This window comes from Stenella coeruleoalba (genome assembly GCF_951394435.1).
Source record: "Stenella coeruleoalba genome assembly, chromosome: 19".
Taxonomy (NCBI): Eukaryota; Metazoa; Chordata; class Mammalia; order Artiodactyla; family Delphinidae; genus Stenella; species Stenella coeruleoalba.
The window spans coordinates 32,946,418-32,961,486 of record NC_137165.1 but is presented as its reverse complement, the minus strand read 5'-3'; the positions used below and the strand labels follow the sequence as shown (position 1 = coordinate 32,961,486).

General features: G+C 34.4%; 1 protein-coding gene across 5 annotated transcripts in view; it reads right to left on the bottom strand.

Moving 5' to 3' along the window:
• Positions 1 to 15,069, bottom strand: part of BRIP1 (BRCA1 interacting DNA helicase 1) — a 209,132-nt gene that overhangs the window by 12,741 nt on the left and 181,322 nt on the right. For all 5 annotated transcript variants that reach the window (XM_079905392.1, XM_079905391.1, XM_079905395.1 and 2 more), the window contains one exon: positions 1,371 to 1,453. In XM_079905392.1, coding sequence (XP_079761518.1) covers positions 1,371 to 1,453 — 83 coding nt within the window. The remainder of the gene's footprint in view (positions 1 to 1,370; positions 1,454 to 15,069) is intronic.

Sequence of the window (15,069 nt, the reverse complement as noted above, 5' to 3'; positions counted from 1 at the left end):
TTTTGTTTAATGGAGCTTTTCTATCAACTATTCTTTTGCATGTTGAATTTAAACAAAAATTAGTCATCAAATGGAATTTGTATGTTGTTGTGCTGTATTGCCTAGATAAGATTTCAAAGTTTGAGTCTCAGAAAAAATAAAAACCTTACAGAAAATAATGGAAAATACTTAATTCAAAAAAATCTCTCAACAAATCTGAACTACAAGGTAAAAATTTCAGTTCTAGATTTTAAAATAAGAAAAAAAAACTTAAACAGCATTTCTTTAAAGTTCTTTATTTTTGTTTGCTTGGGGAAAATAATTATACCAAATAAGAATATGAAAATTTCCCAAATTGAAAAATTTTAGCGTTATAGTTATTGCTTTCATTTCGAACTTTTTGTGATCAAAGAAAGCCTTTTCAGTGTAAAATGTCAGTTTGCTTTTGAAAACTTGAAAGAATCTGAGCTCCACCTGCTGACTAAACATAAGCACTTAACATTTGTTTTTGGTTATATCTTGGCCTTGGCTTGCTTTACAGGGAAAGAGAAGAAAAGACTAATAAAACAGCGTTTCCTGCTTCAATCCAGGTGGATATGTTTTAATATTGAACCAAATATAATAATTAGGCTCTGAAATATAAAAAGTAGAGTCCATACCCATAGACAGCTAATCTGAAACAAATTAAAAAATTAGCATCTTTTCATTATAGTATGGTATGAACTTTTTAGCTCTAAAGATAACAAAAACGCAAGTATTTCCAACAGTTCTTTAATAACAGATGGATTCCTGGTATTAATTCGGATGAAAACTATAGGCACACAGTATTTGTTCATTTGAGTGGAGAAAAATGACCATGTACTTGATCTTGCAGCATGCAGTGGTGCTTTTTTTTCTTTTTAGAAAATACTAGCTCTAATATAAACTCTATAACAACTGAAGCATTTCTAAACAAACAAACACACACACATACAACAATAAAACTCAAATAAGCCAGAATGAAAGCATAAAAAGAATCCTAAGCACCAAAGGATTGCTTGTGTGCTTAAATGTAAAAACTTAATATTTCTTGGAAAACTCATTTCTGTGGAACAGCTTTTCCCCTGACAATGGTAAATAAATTATTGCTATGTTACTGAATCAAATCCCACATTCTGGTGAAATTGAAGGATCTTGATTGATTAATACTACATCAGTAACCAGATTCTCCTCTATAAAGATGTTTGTAAACACAGAAGCATTAAAAGGCTAGATTTCCAGTCAATGTGAATTTTTCCATGTTCGATCTAGTAATTCAAATTCTCTATCCAATTCTTTGCTTTAAAAATAGAAGTTATTAAATACCAAAGATTGTTACTAATTCGTACTCTAAGCCCAGCAGAGAATCTTACCAGATATGTATCGACTTGGGTTACTCCTGAAGCGATCATCCACTAGAATAAGAGCTCCCCAATCATTTTTGTGTCGAATACACCTATAAAAAATAGGGAGAAAATGAAATAAATGTAACAGTGAAAATAAAGCCACATTTCTAGTGGGACAGACAGAAGGTTGAGAAAATCAATGATGTGTCTGTCAGGTATCAAAATCAATGACATGTCCTTTAATCAAAGTCATTATTATGAGTAAAGTTTTTAGAAACTACTCAGTACAATGTACCAAAGTAGATGTATTAAAAACTCTCCTACTTTTGCCAACTACTGATAACATACCCAAAAATGTTACATGCATTCTATTTTGAAAGACAAAAAAATTATAGAAAATATTTCCCAAAACATTCTTTACACACACAATATTTTTTACCTTAAGTATTATATTAGCTGTAGATTTTATGTACATAACTTTTATTCTGGTTTAACAAGTTTTTATCATAAATGAATAAGTTTGTAAAAAAATTTTTGCACCAATTGATATAATCATGTAGTTGTTCTTTTTAGACTGTTAACATGGTGGATTATACTGGCAAAATTTCAAATACTGAGCTTGCCTTTCTTTCATCCCTAGAATAACCATTATGGTCATGTGCATTATTCTTTTTATAGATTGTTGGGTTCAATTTGCTAATTTTTAAAATTTTAAACATTATTAAAATTTTTAAAATTTAGTGGTTTTTCAGTTTGCAGGGCAGAAATTGAGACACAGATGTAGAGAATAAACGTATGGACACCAAGGGGGGAAAGCAGCGGGGGGTGGTGGTGGTGGTGGTGGTGGTGTGATGAATTGGGCGATTGGGATTGACATGTATACACTGATGTGTATAAAACTGATGGCTAACAAGGACCTGCTGCATAAAAAAAAAATTAAAAATAAAATTCAGTGGTTACATTTACAAGGTTCTGCAACCTATACCACTGTCTATTACAGAACATTTTTACCTCACCAAAAAGAAACCCCATGCCCATTAGTCACTCCCAATTACCCAGATCATTCCCCCTAACCCCTTGCAACCACAATCTACTTTCTGTCTGTATAGATATACCTATTTTGGACACTTCATATAACTAGAATCATATATGTCATTTTGTGTCTGGCTTCTTTCACTTAGCATGATGTTTTCAAGGTTACTTGTATCATGCATCAGTACTTTGTTCCTTCTTATGGCTGAATAATATTCCATTATATGGATATACCATAATTTATCCATTCATAAGTTAATGGGCATTTGGGTTGTTTCCACCTTTTGACTATTATGAATAATGCTACTATAAACATTTGTGTACAAGTTTTTATATGGATACATTTAAAAAATTCTTTTGGGTATATACTTAGGAATAGAATTGCTAGGTTGTATAACTCTACGTTTAACTTTTAGAGGAACTGCTACATTTTTTTTTTCCAAAGCAGTCACATAATTTTACATTTCCATTAGCTATGTATGAGATTTCCAATTTCTCCATAGCTTCACCAACACTTGTTGCTGTCCATCTTTTTCAGTAGATGTACCAGGAGGTATGAAGTGGTATTTCACTTTGGTTTTGATGTGCATTTCCCTAATGACTAATGATGTTCTGCATCTTTTCATGTGCACAATGGCCACGTGTGTATCCTTTTTTGGAGAAATGTCTATTTAAATTATTGGTCCAAATTAAAATTGCATTATTTATATTTTTATTGTTGAACTGTAAGAGTTCTTTATATATTCTGGATATAAGACCCTTATCAGATACATGATTTGCAAATATTTTAGAAACCGTTGCCTAATCCAAGGTCAAGAAAATTTATACCTTGTTAGTCTTTGATCCATTTTGAGTTAACTTTTGTATATGGTGTGAGGTAGGGGTCTAACTTCATTCCTTTCCAGGTGGATATCCAATTATCCAAGAATTATCTGTGAAAAAGACTATTCTTTCCTCATTAAATTGTCTTGACACTTTTGTCAAAAATCCATTCACTGTAAATGCATGGGTTTGTTTCTGGACCCTCAATTTTACCCCTTGTTCTACATGTCTGTATTACATCAATACAATACAGTCTTGATTACTGTAGTTTTGCAGTAAGTTTGAAATTGAGAATTGTCAGTTCTCCAGTTTTGTTCTTCTTTTTCAAATTTTTTGTGGCTATTCTGGGTCTCTTTCAATTTCCATATGAATTTTAGGATCAGCTTCTCAATTTCTGCACCCAATCCAGTTGGAATTCTGGTTGGGATTATATTAAATCTGTAGATCAATTTGGGGGAGAATGTTATCTTAATAATAATGTTTTCCAATCTGTCATCATGGAATTCTCCCATTTATTTAGAAATTTCTTTCAACAATATTTTGAAGCTTTCAGGGTACTTTCATTAAAGTTATTTCTAAGTATCTTGCTCTTTTTGATGCTACGGTAAATGGAATTAACTTGATTTCATTTTTGGATTGTTCATTGCTGGTGTATAAAAATGTAACTGATATTTGTATAGTGAATATGCATCCTATAACTTTGCTGAACTTGTTTTAGTTCTAAATAGTTATTTTTTATGGATTCCTTAGTATTTCTATGTAGAATATCACGTCATTTGCAAATTTAAAGATAATTTTACTTCTTTTCCAGTCTGGATACCTTTTATTTCTTTTTCTTGCCTAATTGCCCTAGCTAGAACCTCCAACACAAAAATGAATACAAGTGGTGAGAGCGGCCATCCTTATTTTATTCTCAAACTTAAGAGAAAAATGATAACTTTCACCATTCAGTATGATGTTAACTATTGTATGCATAGATTCCTACTTTGTTGAGTGTTATATTGTCAATTGCTTTTTCTCATCTTGAGATGATCTTGTGGTTTTTGTACTTTACTCTAATATGGTATTACACTGATTTTAGCTGAACCAATAAACTGGCAGGGTGTTGAACCACCTTGCAGTCCTGAGATAAATTCCACTTGGTCACTGTGTACAATCCTTTTAGTAAGTTGCTGGATTCAGTGTTCTACTTTTCTGTTGAGGATTTTTGCATCTATAACCATAAGAGATACTGCTCTGTAGCTTTCTTGTGATGTCTTTGATTACTTTTGGTATCAGGCAACAGTGGCCTCATGGAATAAACTGGTACATGTTTCCTGTTCTATTTTTCATAAGCGTTTGTAAAGGATTCTCTTTAAATGTTTGCTAGAATTCATCAGTGGAGTCATTCTTTCCTGGGCTTTTCTTTGTGTGAAATTTTCGTATTACTAATTCTTCCACCTCTTCACTTGTTATAGATCTATTCAGACATTCTACTGCTTGAGTGTCAGTTTCCATAGCTATGTCTTTCTATGAATTTGTCCATCTTTTTTTTTAAAATAAATTTATTTATTATCTTTTTATTTTTGGCTGTGTTGGGTCTTCATTGCTGCACATGGGCTTTCTCTAATTGCGGCGAGCAGGGGCTGGTGGCTTCTCTTGTTGCTGAGCATGGGCTCTCGGCACACAGGCTTCATTAGTTGTGGCATGTGGGCTCAGTAGTTGTGAACTGCGGGCTCTAGAGCACAGGCTCAGTAGTTGTGGCACACAGGCTTAGTTGCTCCACAGCATGTGGGATCTTCCCAGGCCAGGGCTCTAATGTGTGTCCCCTGCATTGGCAGGAGGATTCTTAACAACTGTGCCACCAGGGAAGTCCTGAATTTGTCCAACTTATCTAAATTATCTATTTTGTTGTCATACAACTGTTCAAGTATTCTCTTATAATGCTTTGTATTTCTGTAAGTTTGGCAGTAACAACCCCTCTTTCATTCCTAATTTTAGTAATTTGAGTCTTTTCTGCATTTTTTCTTGGTCAGTCTAGTTAAATGTCAATTTTCTTGATCTTTTCAAAGACCCAACTTTTGTTACCCTGACTTTTTCTACTTTATTTTCTATTTCCTTTATTTCCATTCTAATCTCTACTATTCCTTTGATCTGCTTGCCTTGGGTTTGATTTGCCCTTCTTTCCTTAATTCCTTAAGGTAGAAGGTTAGAGTACTGATTTCAGATATTCTTTTTTTTTTTAAATATAGGCATTTATAAAAATAAATTTCTCTCTGAGCACTGCTTTCACTCTACCCTCAAAATTTTGGTACACTGTGTTATCATATTCATTTATCACAAGGTATTTTCTAATCTCCCTTTTGATTTCTTCTTTGATCCACTGGTTAGGAGTATGTTCTTTAATTTCCACGTATTTATAAGTTTTTAAATTTTCTGTCTGTTACTGATTTATACTATCATTCCACTGTGATCAGAAAAGATACTTTCTATGATTTTAACCATTTAAAATGTATTGAAATTTATTTTGTAGCCTAACATATGGTCTATTCTGAAGTATGTGTCATGTACACTTAAGAAGAATGTGCATTCTGTTATTGTAGGGTAGAGTGTAATAAATATGTTAGGTTTGTAATTGTTGGTTTATAGTGCTGTTCAAGACTTTCCTTTTCTGTTGATTTTCTTTCTAACTATTCTATCCATTATTGAAAGTGGGGTATTAAAGTCTCCAACTATAACTGTTGAATTAATGGAGTGAAAATTTTATTAGAAAATTTCTAGTAACAAAAAGGTTATTTTGTCTGGTATTAGTATAACCAAATCAGTTGTCTTTTGTTTACTGCTTGCATGTCTTTTTCTGTTTACACTTGATCTAGTTGTGTTTTTTAACCAAAGCATTTATCTTTCAGGCAGCATAAAGTTGGATCATGTCCTTTTTAAAAAAATTCATTTTGCCAATCTTTTTCTTTTGATTGGAGTGCTTAGTCCATTTACACTTAATGTAATTACTGATAAGGTAGAATTTACTTAGCTATTTTGCAAATATCCACTTTACTATTTGTTTTCTGTCTTTTTTGTTATTGTTCTTCCACTATTCCTTCATTACTGCCTTCTTCTGTGTGCAATAGATATTTGAGTTATTTTATTAATGGTTGCTTTGAGGATTATAATAAACACCTTAATTTATAAAAATCTATTTTGGATTGATAGCAACTTAATTTCAGTAGTATACAAAAACACTGCTCCTGTATAACTCTGTTTCTTCCCCCCAACCCTTGTGCTATTACTTTAATATAAATTATATCTTTAAACATTGTATACCTGTGCAGAAAAGAGTTAATACAGCAGGCCAAGTTGCTTATCCCTAGAAAGGCCTGAATATAAGGTAGCCCTTGGTTGGTGTTTAGATTTCAGGGAGGGTTCCAATCACTAACTAAAAGAAAATCTCACTGTGTCTACAATGTCTGTGGAAAAATATGGTTAATGCTGAACACCTGCTTTGCTTCTGAGAGTCTAGACTTTGGGGAAATGTTAGGCAGAGTCTGCCTATACGACCAGCCCAAATAAAAAAACCGGGTGCTGAGTCTCTAACAAGCTCTCCCGATTGGCTATTATTTCACACATTACCACAATTCATTGCTGGGAAACTAAGTGTGCCCTGTGTGACTCCATTGAGAGAGGACCCTCGGAAGATTGTACCTGGCTTCCCCTGGAGTTTGCCCATGTGCCTATTCCCTTTGCTGTTTTTGCTTTGTATCCTTTCACTGTAATAAATCCTAGGTGTGCATACAGCTATATGCTGAGTCTATCACTGCTCCTGGTGAATAACTGAACCTAAACATCGTCTTTGGGACTGCCAATACAATGCCTATTACCACAGACTTAAGTTTATTGCTTTATGCAGTTGTTTTCAAAAATCAAACAGGAGAAAAAGTTATTAAAATATAGTTATATTGGGCTTCCCTGGTGGCACAGTGGTTGAGAGTCCGCCTGCCGATGCAGGGGACACGGGTTCGTGCCCTGGTCCGGGAAGATCCCACATGCCGCGGAGCAGCTGGGCCTGTGAGCCATGGCCGCTGAGCCTGTGCTCCGCAACGGGACAGGCCACAACAGTGAGAGGCCCGCATACCGCAAAAAAAACAAAACCAAAAAAAAGTTATATTGTTTTTTATATTTACCTATGAAATTACCTTTACAGATGCTCTTTATTTCTTCATGTGGATATAGTTACTGGTTAGTGTCCTTTCATTTCAGCCAGAAAAAGACTCCCTTTAGTATTTCTTGTACAATAAGTTTTCTAGAGATTAATTCTCTCAGTTTTTGTTTATTTGGAAATGTTCTACTTTCTCCTTAATTTTTGAAGGATAGTTTTGTTAGATATAGATTCAACTGACAGTTTTTTTCTTTTGGCCTTTTAAACATGTCATTTCACTGCTTTCTTCTCTCCATGGTTTCCAGTGAGAAATATGCTTAAATTATTGAGGATACCTTGTATAATGAGTTGTTTTTCTCTTGCTGCTGTCTAGATTCTCTCTTTGTCTTTTGACAGCTTGATCATGACATTTCTATGTATGGATCTCTTTGAATTCAAACTACTTGGAGTTTTCTGATTTTCTTAGATGTGTCATCAAATTAGATGTGTCACCAAATTAGGGAAGTTTCCAGCCATTACTTTTTCAAAAAAATCTTTGTTTCTTTCTCTCTCTTCTCTCCCTCTAAGACTCTCTTTATGTGTATGTTGGTATGCTTGATGGGGTTGTACAGGTTCCTGAGGCTATCTTAATTATTTTTCATTCTTTTTCTTTCTGTTCCTCAGACTGGAAACCAATTCTTTCTTCTTCCTGCTCAAAACTGCTGTTGAGCCCCTCTACTAAATTTTTCATTTCACTTATTGTAGGTTTCAACTACAGAATTTCCATTAGGTTTTTTTTTTTTTTTTAAAATTCTATCTAACTATTGATATTCTCCATCTGGTGAAACATCATTCTCATAGTTTCCTATAGTTTAGACATAATTTCCTTGGTTCCTTGATCATATTTAAAATAGCTTTATATACTAACTACAACATCTGGACTCCCTTAGGGATAATTCTTATTGACTGCTTTCTCCCCTGTGTATGGGGAATATATTCTTCTTTGCACATGCCATAATTTTTGTTGAAAAGAGTACATTTTAAATAATGTAATCTGGCAACTGTAGAAATCAGATTCTTCCTCCCTCCCCAAGGATTTTTGTTGTTGATGCTGCTGTTGTTGTTGCTGTGACTTTTCTGAAATCATTTTGTAAAGTCTGTATTCTGTCATGTGTGACCATTGCTAGGTCAGCTTAGTGGTCAGCTAATGATTAGACAGAGATTTCCTTAAACATCTGGAATCCACAGTCTCCCATTCTTTGCCAAGAGGCTTTGCATGTATTTTTGGATACATTTTTGAGCCTTGATCAGGCAGGCAAAAACTCTACCTTAGTCTTCACTTCCTGCTTCAGCAGAGCCTCAAGGTCACACAGAGGTGAGAGCTTAGGACCTTCTCAGGTCTTATGAGCATGTGCACATCCCTGGTCATGTGCACAGTCCTAAACATTCCTACTAGAGTCTCAGGAATATGTCGGAACTTTTAAAGCCCCCATGGAAATCTCATTTCCCAGCTTTTCTCTTTAAGCTTTTCAGTTAGTTTGTTATTTGTCCCAATTTTCATTCATTGTCTCAGGAAGCTGTGAAGTTAAACAACTGCTTAAGTGAGCTCTGAGACAGGTAAAAATTTCCCCATATTATCCTTTGAATGTCTGCAGGATATGTAGTAATATCACCTCCTTTATTCCAGATATTGGCAATTTGTGGCTTTTTTTTTTTGTCAGTTTACCTATAAGTCAGTAGATTTTATTGATTGCTTTAAAAATGGATTTTATTGTTTTTTAGTTTCATTGACTTATATTCTTTTCTTTTTTCTGTTTGCTTTACATTTATTTTGCTCTTCTTTTCTAGCTTCTTAAGGTAGAAGTTTAGATAACTGATTAGAGATCTTTGTTTCTGAAAATAAACATTTAATGATATAAATTTCCCAGTGAGCTCTGCTATACCTGTGGTCCACAAATTTTGATATGATGATTTTCATTTCTGGTGAGTTCACAATATTTTCTAATTATCCTAAGACATCCTGTTTTTCCTATGGATTTTTAAAGATGTTATTAATTTCCAAGTACTTGGACATTTTTACGTTATTTTTCTGTTATTGATTTCTAGTTTGTTTATTTGCAGCATGGTCAAAGAATACACTATGATTTCAAATCCTTAAAAAAAATTTTAAGTTTATCACCCAGGATATTGTCTAAATTGGTACATATTCCTTGTGTTTATTCTGCTATTGTTGGCTGGAGTGCTCTATAATGTCAATTCAATCTAGCTGGCTAATAATATTGTTTAAGTCTTCCATCTCTTTATTGGTTTTCTGTTTACTACTTCTATCTATTACTGAGAGAGGAATTTTAAAGTCTCCAACCATGCTTGTGGATTTGTCTATTTCTCTATTCAGATGTCAGCTTTTGTGTCATGTATTTTGAAGCTCTATTTTTAGATGCATACACATTTAGGATTGTTATGTCTTTCTGATAAATTGACCCTTTCATCATTATGTAAATTTTCTTCTAACACCCCAATAATTTTCTTTCCTCTTAATTCTACTTTGTCCTGATATTAATATAGTTATTCCAACCAGTTCATTGGTATTTTGAATTCTGGTCTTCTTCCGCAATCTGTCTACTATTATTCACTTTTCACGGTACTCAAATAGCTGCTCCATGCATTCTGTCTAGCTTTTAAAGACAGTACAGAATGTACTTACTCCATCTTATCTAGAATTGAAACCTCCAGACTCTATTTTTTTAATGTTTATTTATTTATTTTCTAATGAGTCATCCATTTTATACACATCAGTGTATACATGTCAATTCCAATCTCCCAATCCATCACACCACAACCCCCACCACCTGCCGCTTTGCCCCCTTGGTGTCCATATGTTTGTTCTCTACTTCTGTGTCTCAGTTTCTGCTCTGCAAACCAGTTCATCTGTACCATTTTCTGCGTTCCACATATATGCGTAAATATACGATATTTGTTTTTCTCTTTCTGACTTACTTCACTCTGTATGACAGTCTCTAGATGCATCCATGTATCTACAAATGACCCAATTTCCTTCCTTCTTATGACTGAATAATATTCCATTGTATATATGTACATCTTCTTTACACATTTGTCTGTCAATGGGCATTTACGTTGCTTCCATAACCTGGCTACTGTAAATAGTGCTGCAATGAACATTGGGGTGCATGTGTCTTTTTGAATTATGGTTTTCTCTGGGTATATGCCCAGTAGTGGGATTGCTGGGTCATATGGTAGTTCTATTTTTAGTGTTTTAAGGAACCTCCATACTGTTCTCCATAGTGGCTGTATCAATTTACATTCCCACCAACAGTGCAAGTCAGTTCCCATTTCTCCACACCCTCGCCAGCATTTGTTGTTTGTAGATTTTCTCATGATGCCCATTCTAACTGATGTGAGGTGATACCTCATTGTAGTTTTGATTTGCATTTCTCTAATAATTAGTGATGTTGAGCAGCTTTTCATGTGCTTCTTGGCCATCTGTATGTCTTCTATGGAGAAATGTCTATTTAGGTCTTCTGCCCATTTTTGGATTGGTTGTTTGTTCTTTTAATATCGAGCTGCATGAGCTGTTTATATATTTTGGAGATTAATCCTTTGTCTGATGATTCATTTGCAAATATTTCTCCCATTCTGAGGGTTGTCTTTTTGTCTTGTTTATGGTCTCCTTTGCTGTGCAAAAGCTTTTAAATTTCATTAGGTCCCATTTGTTTATTTTTATTTCCATTACTCTGGAGGTGGATCAAAAAATATCTTGCTGTGATTTATGTCAAAGAGTGTTCTTCCGATGTTTTCCTCTAAGAGTTTTACAGTGCCCGGTCTTACACTTAGGTCTCTAGTCCATTTTGAGTTTATTTTTGTGTATGGTGTTAGGGAGTGTTCTAATTTCATTCTTTTAAATGTAGCTGTCCAGTTTTCCCAGCACCAATTACTGAAGAGACTGTCTTTTCTCCATTGTATATCCTTGTCTCCTTTGTCATAGATTAGTTGACCATAGATGCGTGGGTTTATCTCTGGGCGTTCTATCCTGTTCCATTGATCTATATTTCGGTTCTTGTGCCAGTACCATACTGTCTTGATTACTGTAGGTTTGTAGTATAGTCTGAAGTCAGGGAGTCTGATTCCTCCAGCTCCGTTTTTTTCCCTCAAGACTGCTTCGGCTATTCGGGATCTTTTGTGTCTCCATACAAATTTTGAGATTTTTTACTCTAGTTCTGTAAAAAATGCCATTGGTAATTTGACAGGGATTTCATTGAATCTGCAGATTGCTTTGGGTAGTATAGTCATTTTCACAATATTGATTCTTCCAATCCAAGAACATGGTATATCTCTCTATCTGCTGGTATCATTTTTAATTTCTTTCATCAGTGTCTTATAGTTTTCTGCATACAGGTCTTTTGTCTCCCTAGGTAGGTTTATTCCTAGGTATTTTATTCTTTTTGTTGCAATGGTAAATGGGAGTGTTTCATTAATTTCTCTTTCAGATTTTTAATCATTAGTGTATAGGAATGCAACAGATTTCTGTGCATAAATTTTGTATCCTGCAACTTTACCAAATTCATTGATTAGCTCTAGTAGTTTTCTGGTGGCATCTTTAAGATTCTCTATGTATAGTATTATGTCATCTGCTAACAGTGACAGTTTTACTTCTTCTTTTCCAATTTCTATTCCTTTTATTTCTTTTTCTTCTCTGATTGCCATGGCTAGGACTTCCAAAACTATGTTGAATAATAGTGGTGAGGGTGGACATCCTTGTCTTGTTCCTGATCTTACAGGAAATGCTTTCAGTTTTTCATCATTGAGAATGATGTTTGCTGTGGGTTTGTCATATATGGCCTTTATTATGTTGAGGTAGGTTCCCTCTATGCCCACTTTCTGGAGAGTTTTTAAATAAATGGGTGTTGAATTTTGTGAAAAGCTATTTCTGCATCTATGGAGATGATCATATGTTTTGATTCTTCAATTTGTTAATATGGTGTATCACATTGATTGATCTGCGTATACTGAAGAATCCTTGCATCTCTGGGATAAATCCCACTTGATCATGGTGTATGATCCCTTTAATGTGTTGTTAGATACTGTTTGCTAGTATTTTGTTGAGGATTTTTGCATGTATATTTATCAGTTATATTGGTCTTTAATTTTCTTTTTTTGTAGTATGTTTCATTTTGGTATCAGGGTGATGGTGGCCTCACAGAATGAGTTGGAGAATTTTCCTTCCTCTGCAATTTTTTTGAATGGAAGATTTTGGGAAGAATCGGTGTTAACTCTTCTCTAAATGTTTGATAGAATTCACCTGTAAAGCCATCTGGTCCTGGACTTTGTTTGTTGGAAGATTTTAAATCACAGTTTCAATTTCATTACTTGTGATTGGTCTGTTCATATTTTCTAATTCTTCCTGGTTCAGTCTTGGCAGGTTATACCTAAGAATCTGTCCATTTCTTCCAGGTTGTCCATTTTATTGGCATAGAGTTGCCTGTAGTAGTCTCTTAGGATGCTTTGTATTTCTGTGGTGTCTGTTGTAACTTCTCCTTTTTCATTTCTAATTTTATTGATTTCAGTCCTCTCCCTCTTTTTCTTGATGAGTCTAGCTAATGGTTTATCAATTTTATCTTCTCAAAGAACCAGCTTTTAGTTTTATTGGTCTTTGCTACTGTTTTGTTTCTAATTCATTTATTTCTGCTCTGATATTTATATTTTTCCTTCTGCTAACTTTGGGTTTAGTTTGTTCTTCTTTCTCTAGTTCCTTTAGGTGTAATGTTAGATTGTTTATTTGAGATTTTTCTTGTTTCTTGAGGTAGGCTTGTATAGTTATAAACTTTCCTCTTAGAACTGCTTTTGCTGCATCCCATAGGTTTTGGACCGTCGTGTTTTCATTGTCATTTGTCTTTAGATATTTTTTGATTTCCTCTTTGATTTATTAGTGATCTCTTGGTTATTTAGTAACATATTGTTTAGTTTCCATGTGTTTGTGTTTTTTACATTTTTTTCCCTCTAATTGATTTCTAATCTCATAGCGTTGTGGTCAGAAATGATGCTTGATATGATTTCAATTTTCTTAAATTTACTGAGGCTTGATTTGTGACCCAAGATGTAATCTATCCTGGAGAATATTCCGTGTGCACTTGAGAAGAAAGTGTAATCTGCTGTTTTTGGATGGAATGTCCTATAAATATCAATTAAATATCTGGTCTACTGTGACATTTAAAGCTTGTCTTTCCTTATTAATTTTCATTTTGGATTATCTGTCCATTGGTGTAAGTGAGGTGTTAAAGTCCCCCACTATTATTGTGTTACTGTCGATTTCCTCTTTTAGAGCTGTTAGCAGTTGCCTTATGTATTGAGGTGCTCCTATGTTGGGTGCATATATATTTATAATTGTTATATCTTCTTCTTGAATTGATCCCTTGATCATTACGCAGTGTCCTTCCTTGTCTCTTGTAACATTCTTTATTTTAAAGTCTATTTTATCTGATATGAGTATTGCTACTTCAGCTTTCTTTTGATTTCTATTTGTATGGAATATCTTTTTCCATCCCCTCACTTTCAGTCTGTATGTGTCCCTAGGTCTGAAGTGGGTCTCTTGTAGACAGCATATATATGGGTCTTGTTTTTGTACCCATTCAGTAAGCCTGTGTCTTTTGGTTGGAACATTTAATCTATTCACATTTAAGGTAATTATCAATATGTATGTTCCTATGACCACTTTCTTAATTGTTTTGCATTTGTTTTTGTAGGTCCTTTTCTTCTCTTGTGTTTCCCACTTACAGAAGTTCCTCTAGCATTTATTGTACAGCTGGTTTGGTGGTGCTGAATTCTCTTAGCTTTTGCTTGTCTGTAAAGCTTTTGATTTCTCCATCAAATCTGAATGAGATCCTCGTTTGGTAGAGTAATCTTGGTTGTAGGTTCTTCCCTTTCATCACGTTAAGTATATCATGCCACTCCCTTCTGGCTTGTAGAGTTTCTGCTGAGAAATCAGCTGTTAACCTTATGGGAGTTCCCTTGTATGTTATTTGTCATTTTTCTCTTGCTGCTTTCAATAATTTTTCTATCTTTAATTTTTGCCAATTTGATTACTATGTGTCTCAGCGTGTTTCTACTTGGGTTTATCCTGTATGGGACTCTCTGTGTTTCCTGGACTTGGGTGGCTATTTCCTTTCCCATGTTAGGGAGGTTTTCGACTACAATCTCTTCAAATATTTTCTCGGGTCCTTTCTCTCTCTCTTCTCCTTCTGGGACCCCTATAACGTGAATGTTGTTGCGTTTCATGTTGTCCCAGAGGTCTCTTAGGCTGTCTTCATTTCTTTTCATTCTTTTTTCTTTATTCTGTTACATGGCAGTGAATTCCACCATTCTCTCTTCCAGGTCACTTATTCGTTCTTCTGCCTTGGTTATTCTGCTATTGATTCCTTCTAGTGTAGTTTTCATTTCAGTTATTGTATTGCTCATCTCTGTTTGTTTGTTCTTTAATTCTTCTAGATCTTTGTTAAACATTTCTTGCATCTTCTTGATCTTTGCCTCCATTCTTTTTCCGAGGTCCTGGATTATTTTCACTATCATTATTCTGAATTCTTTTTCTGGAAGGTTGCCTATCTCCACTTCATTTAGTTGTTTTTCTGGGGTTTTATCTTGTTCCCTCATCTGGACATAGCCCTCTGACTTTTCATCTTGTCTATCTTTCTGTGAATGTGGTTTTTGTTCCACAGGCTGCAGGACTGCAGTTCTTCTTGCTTCTGCTGT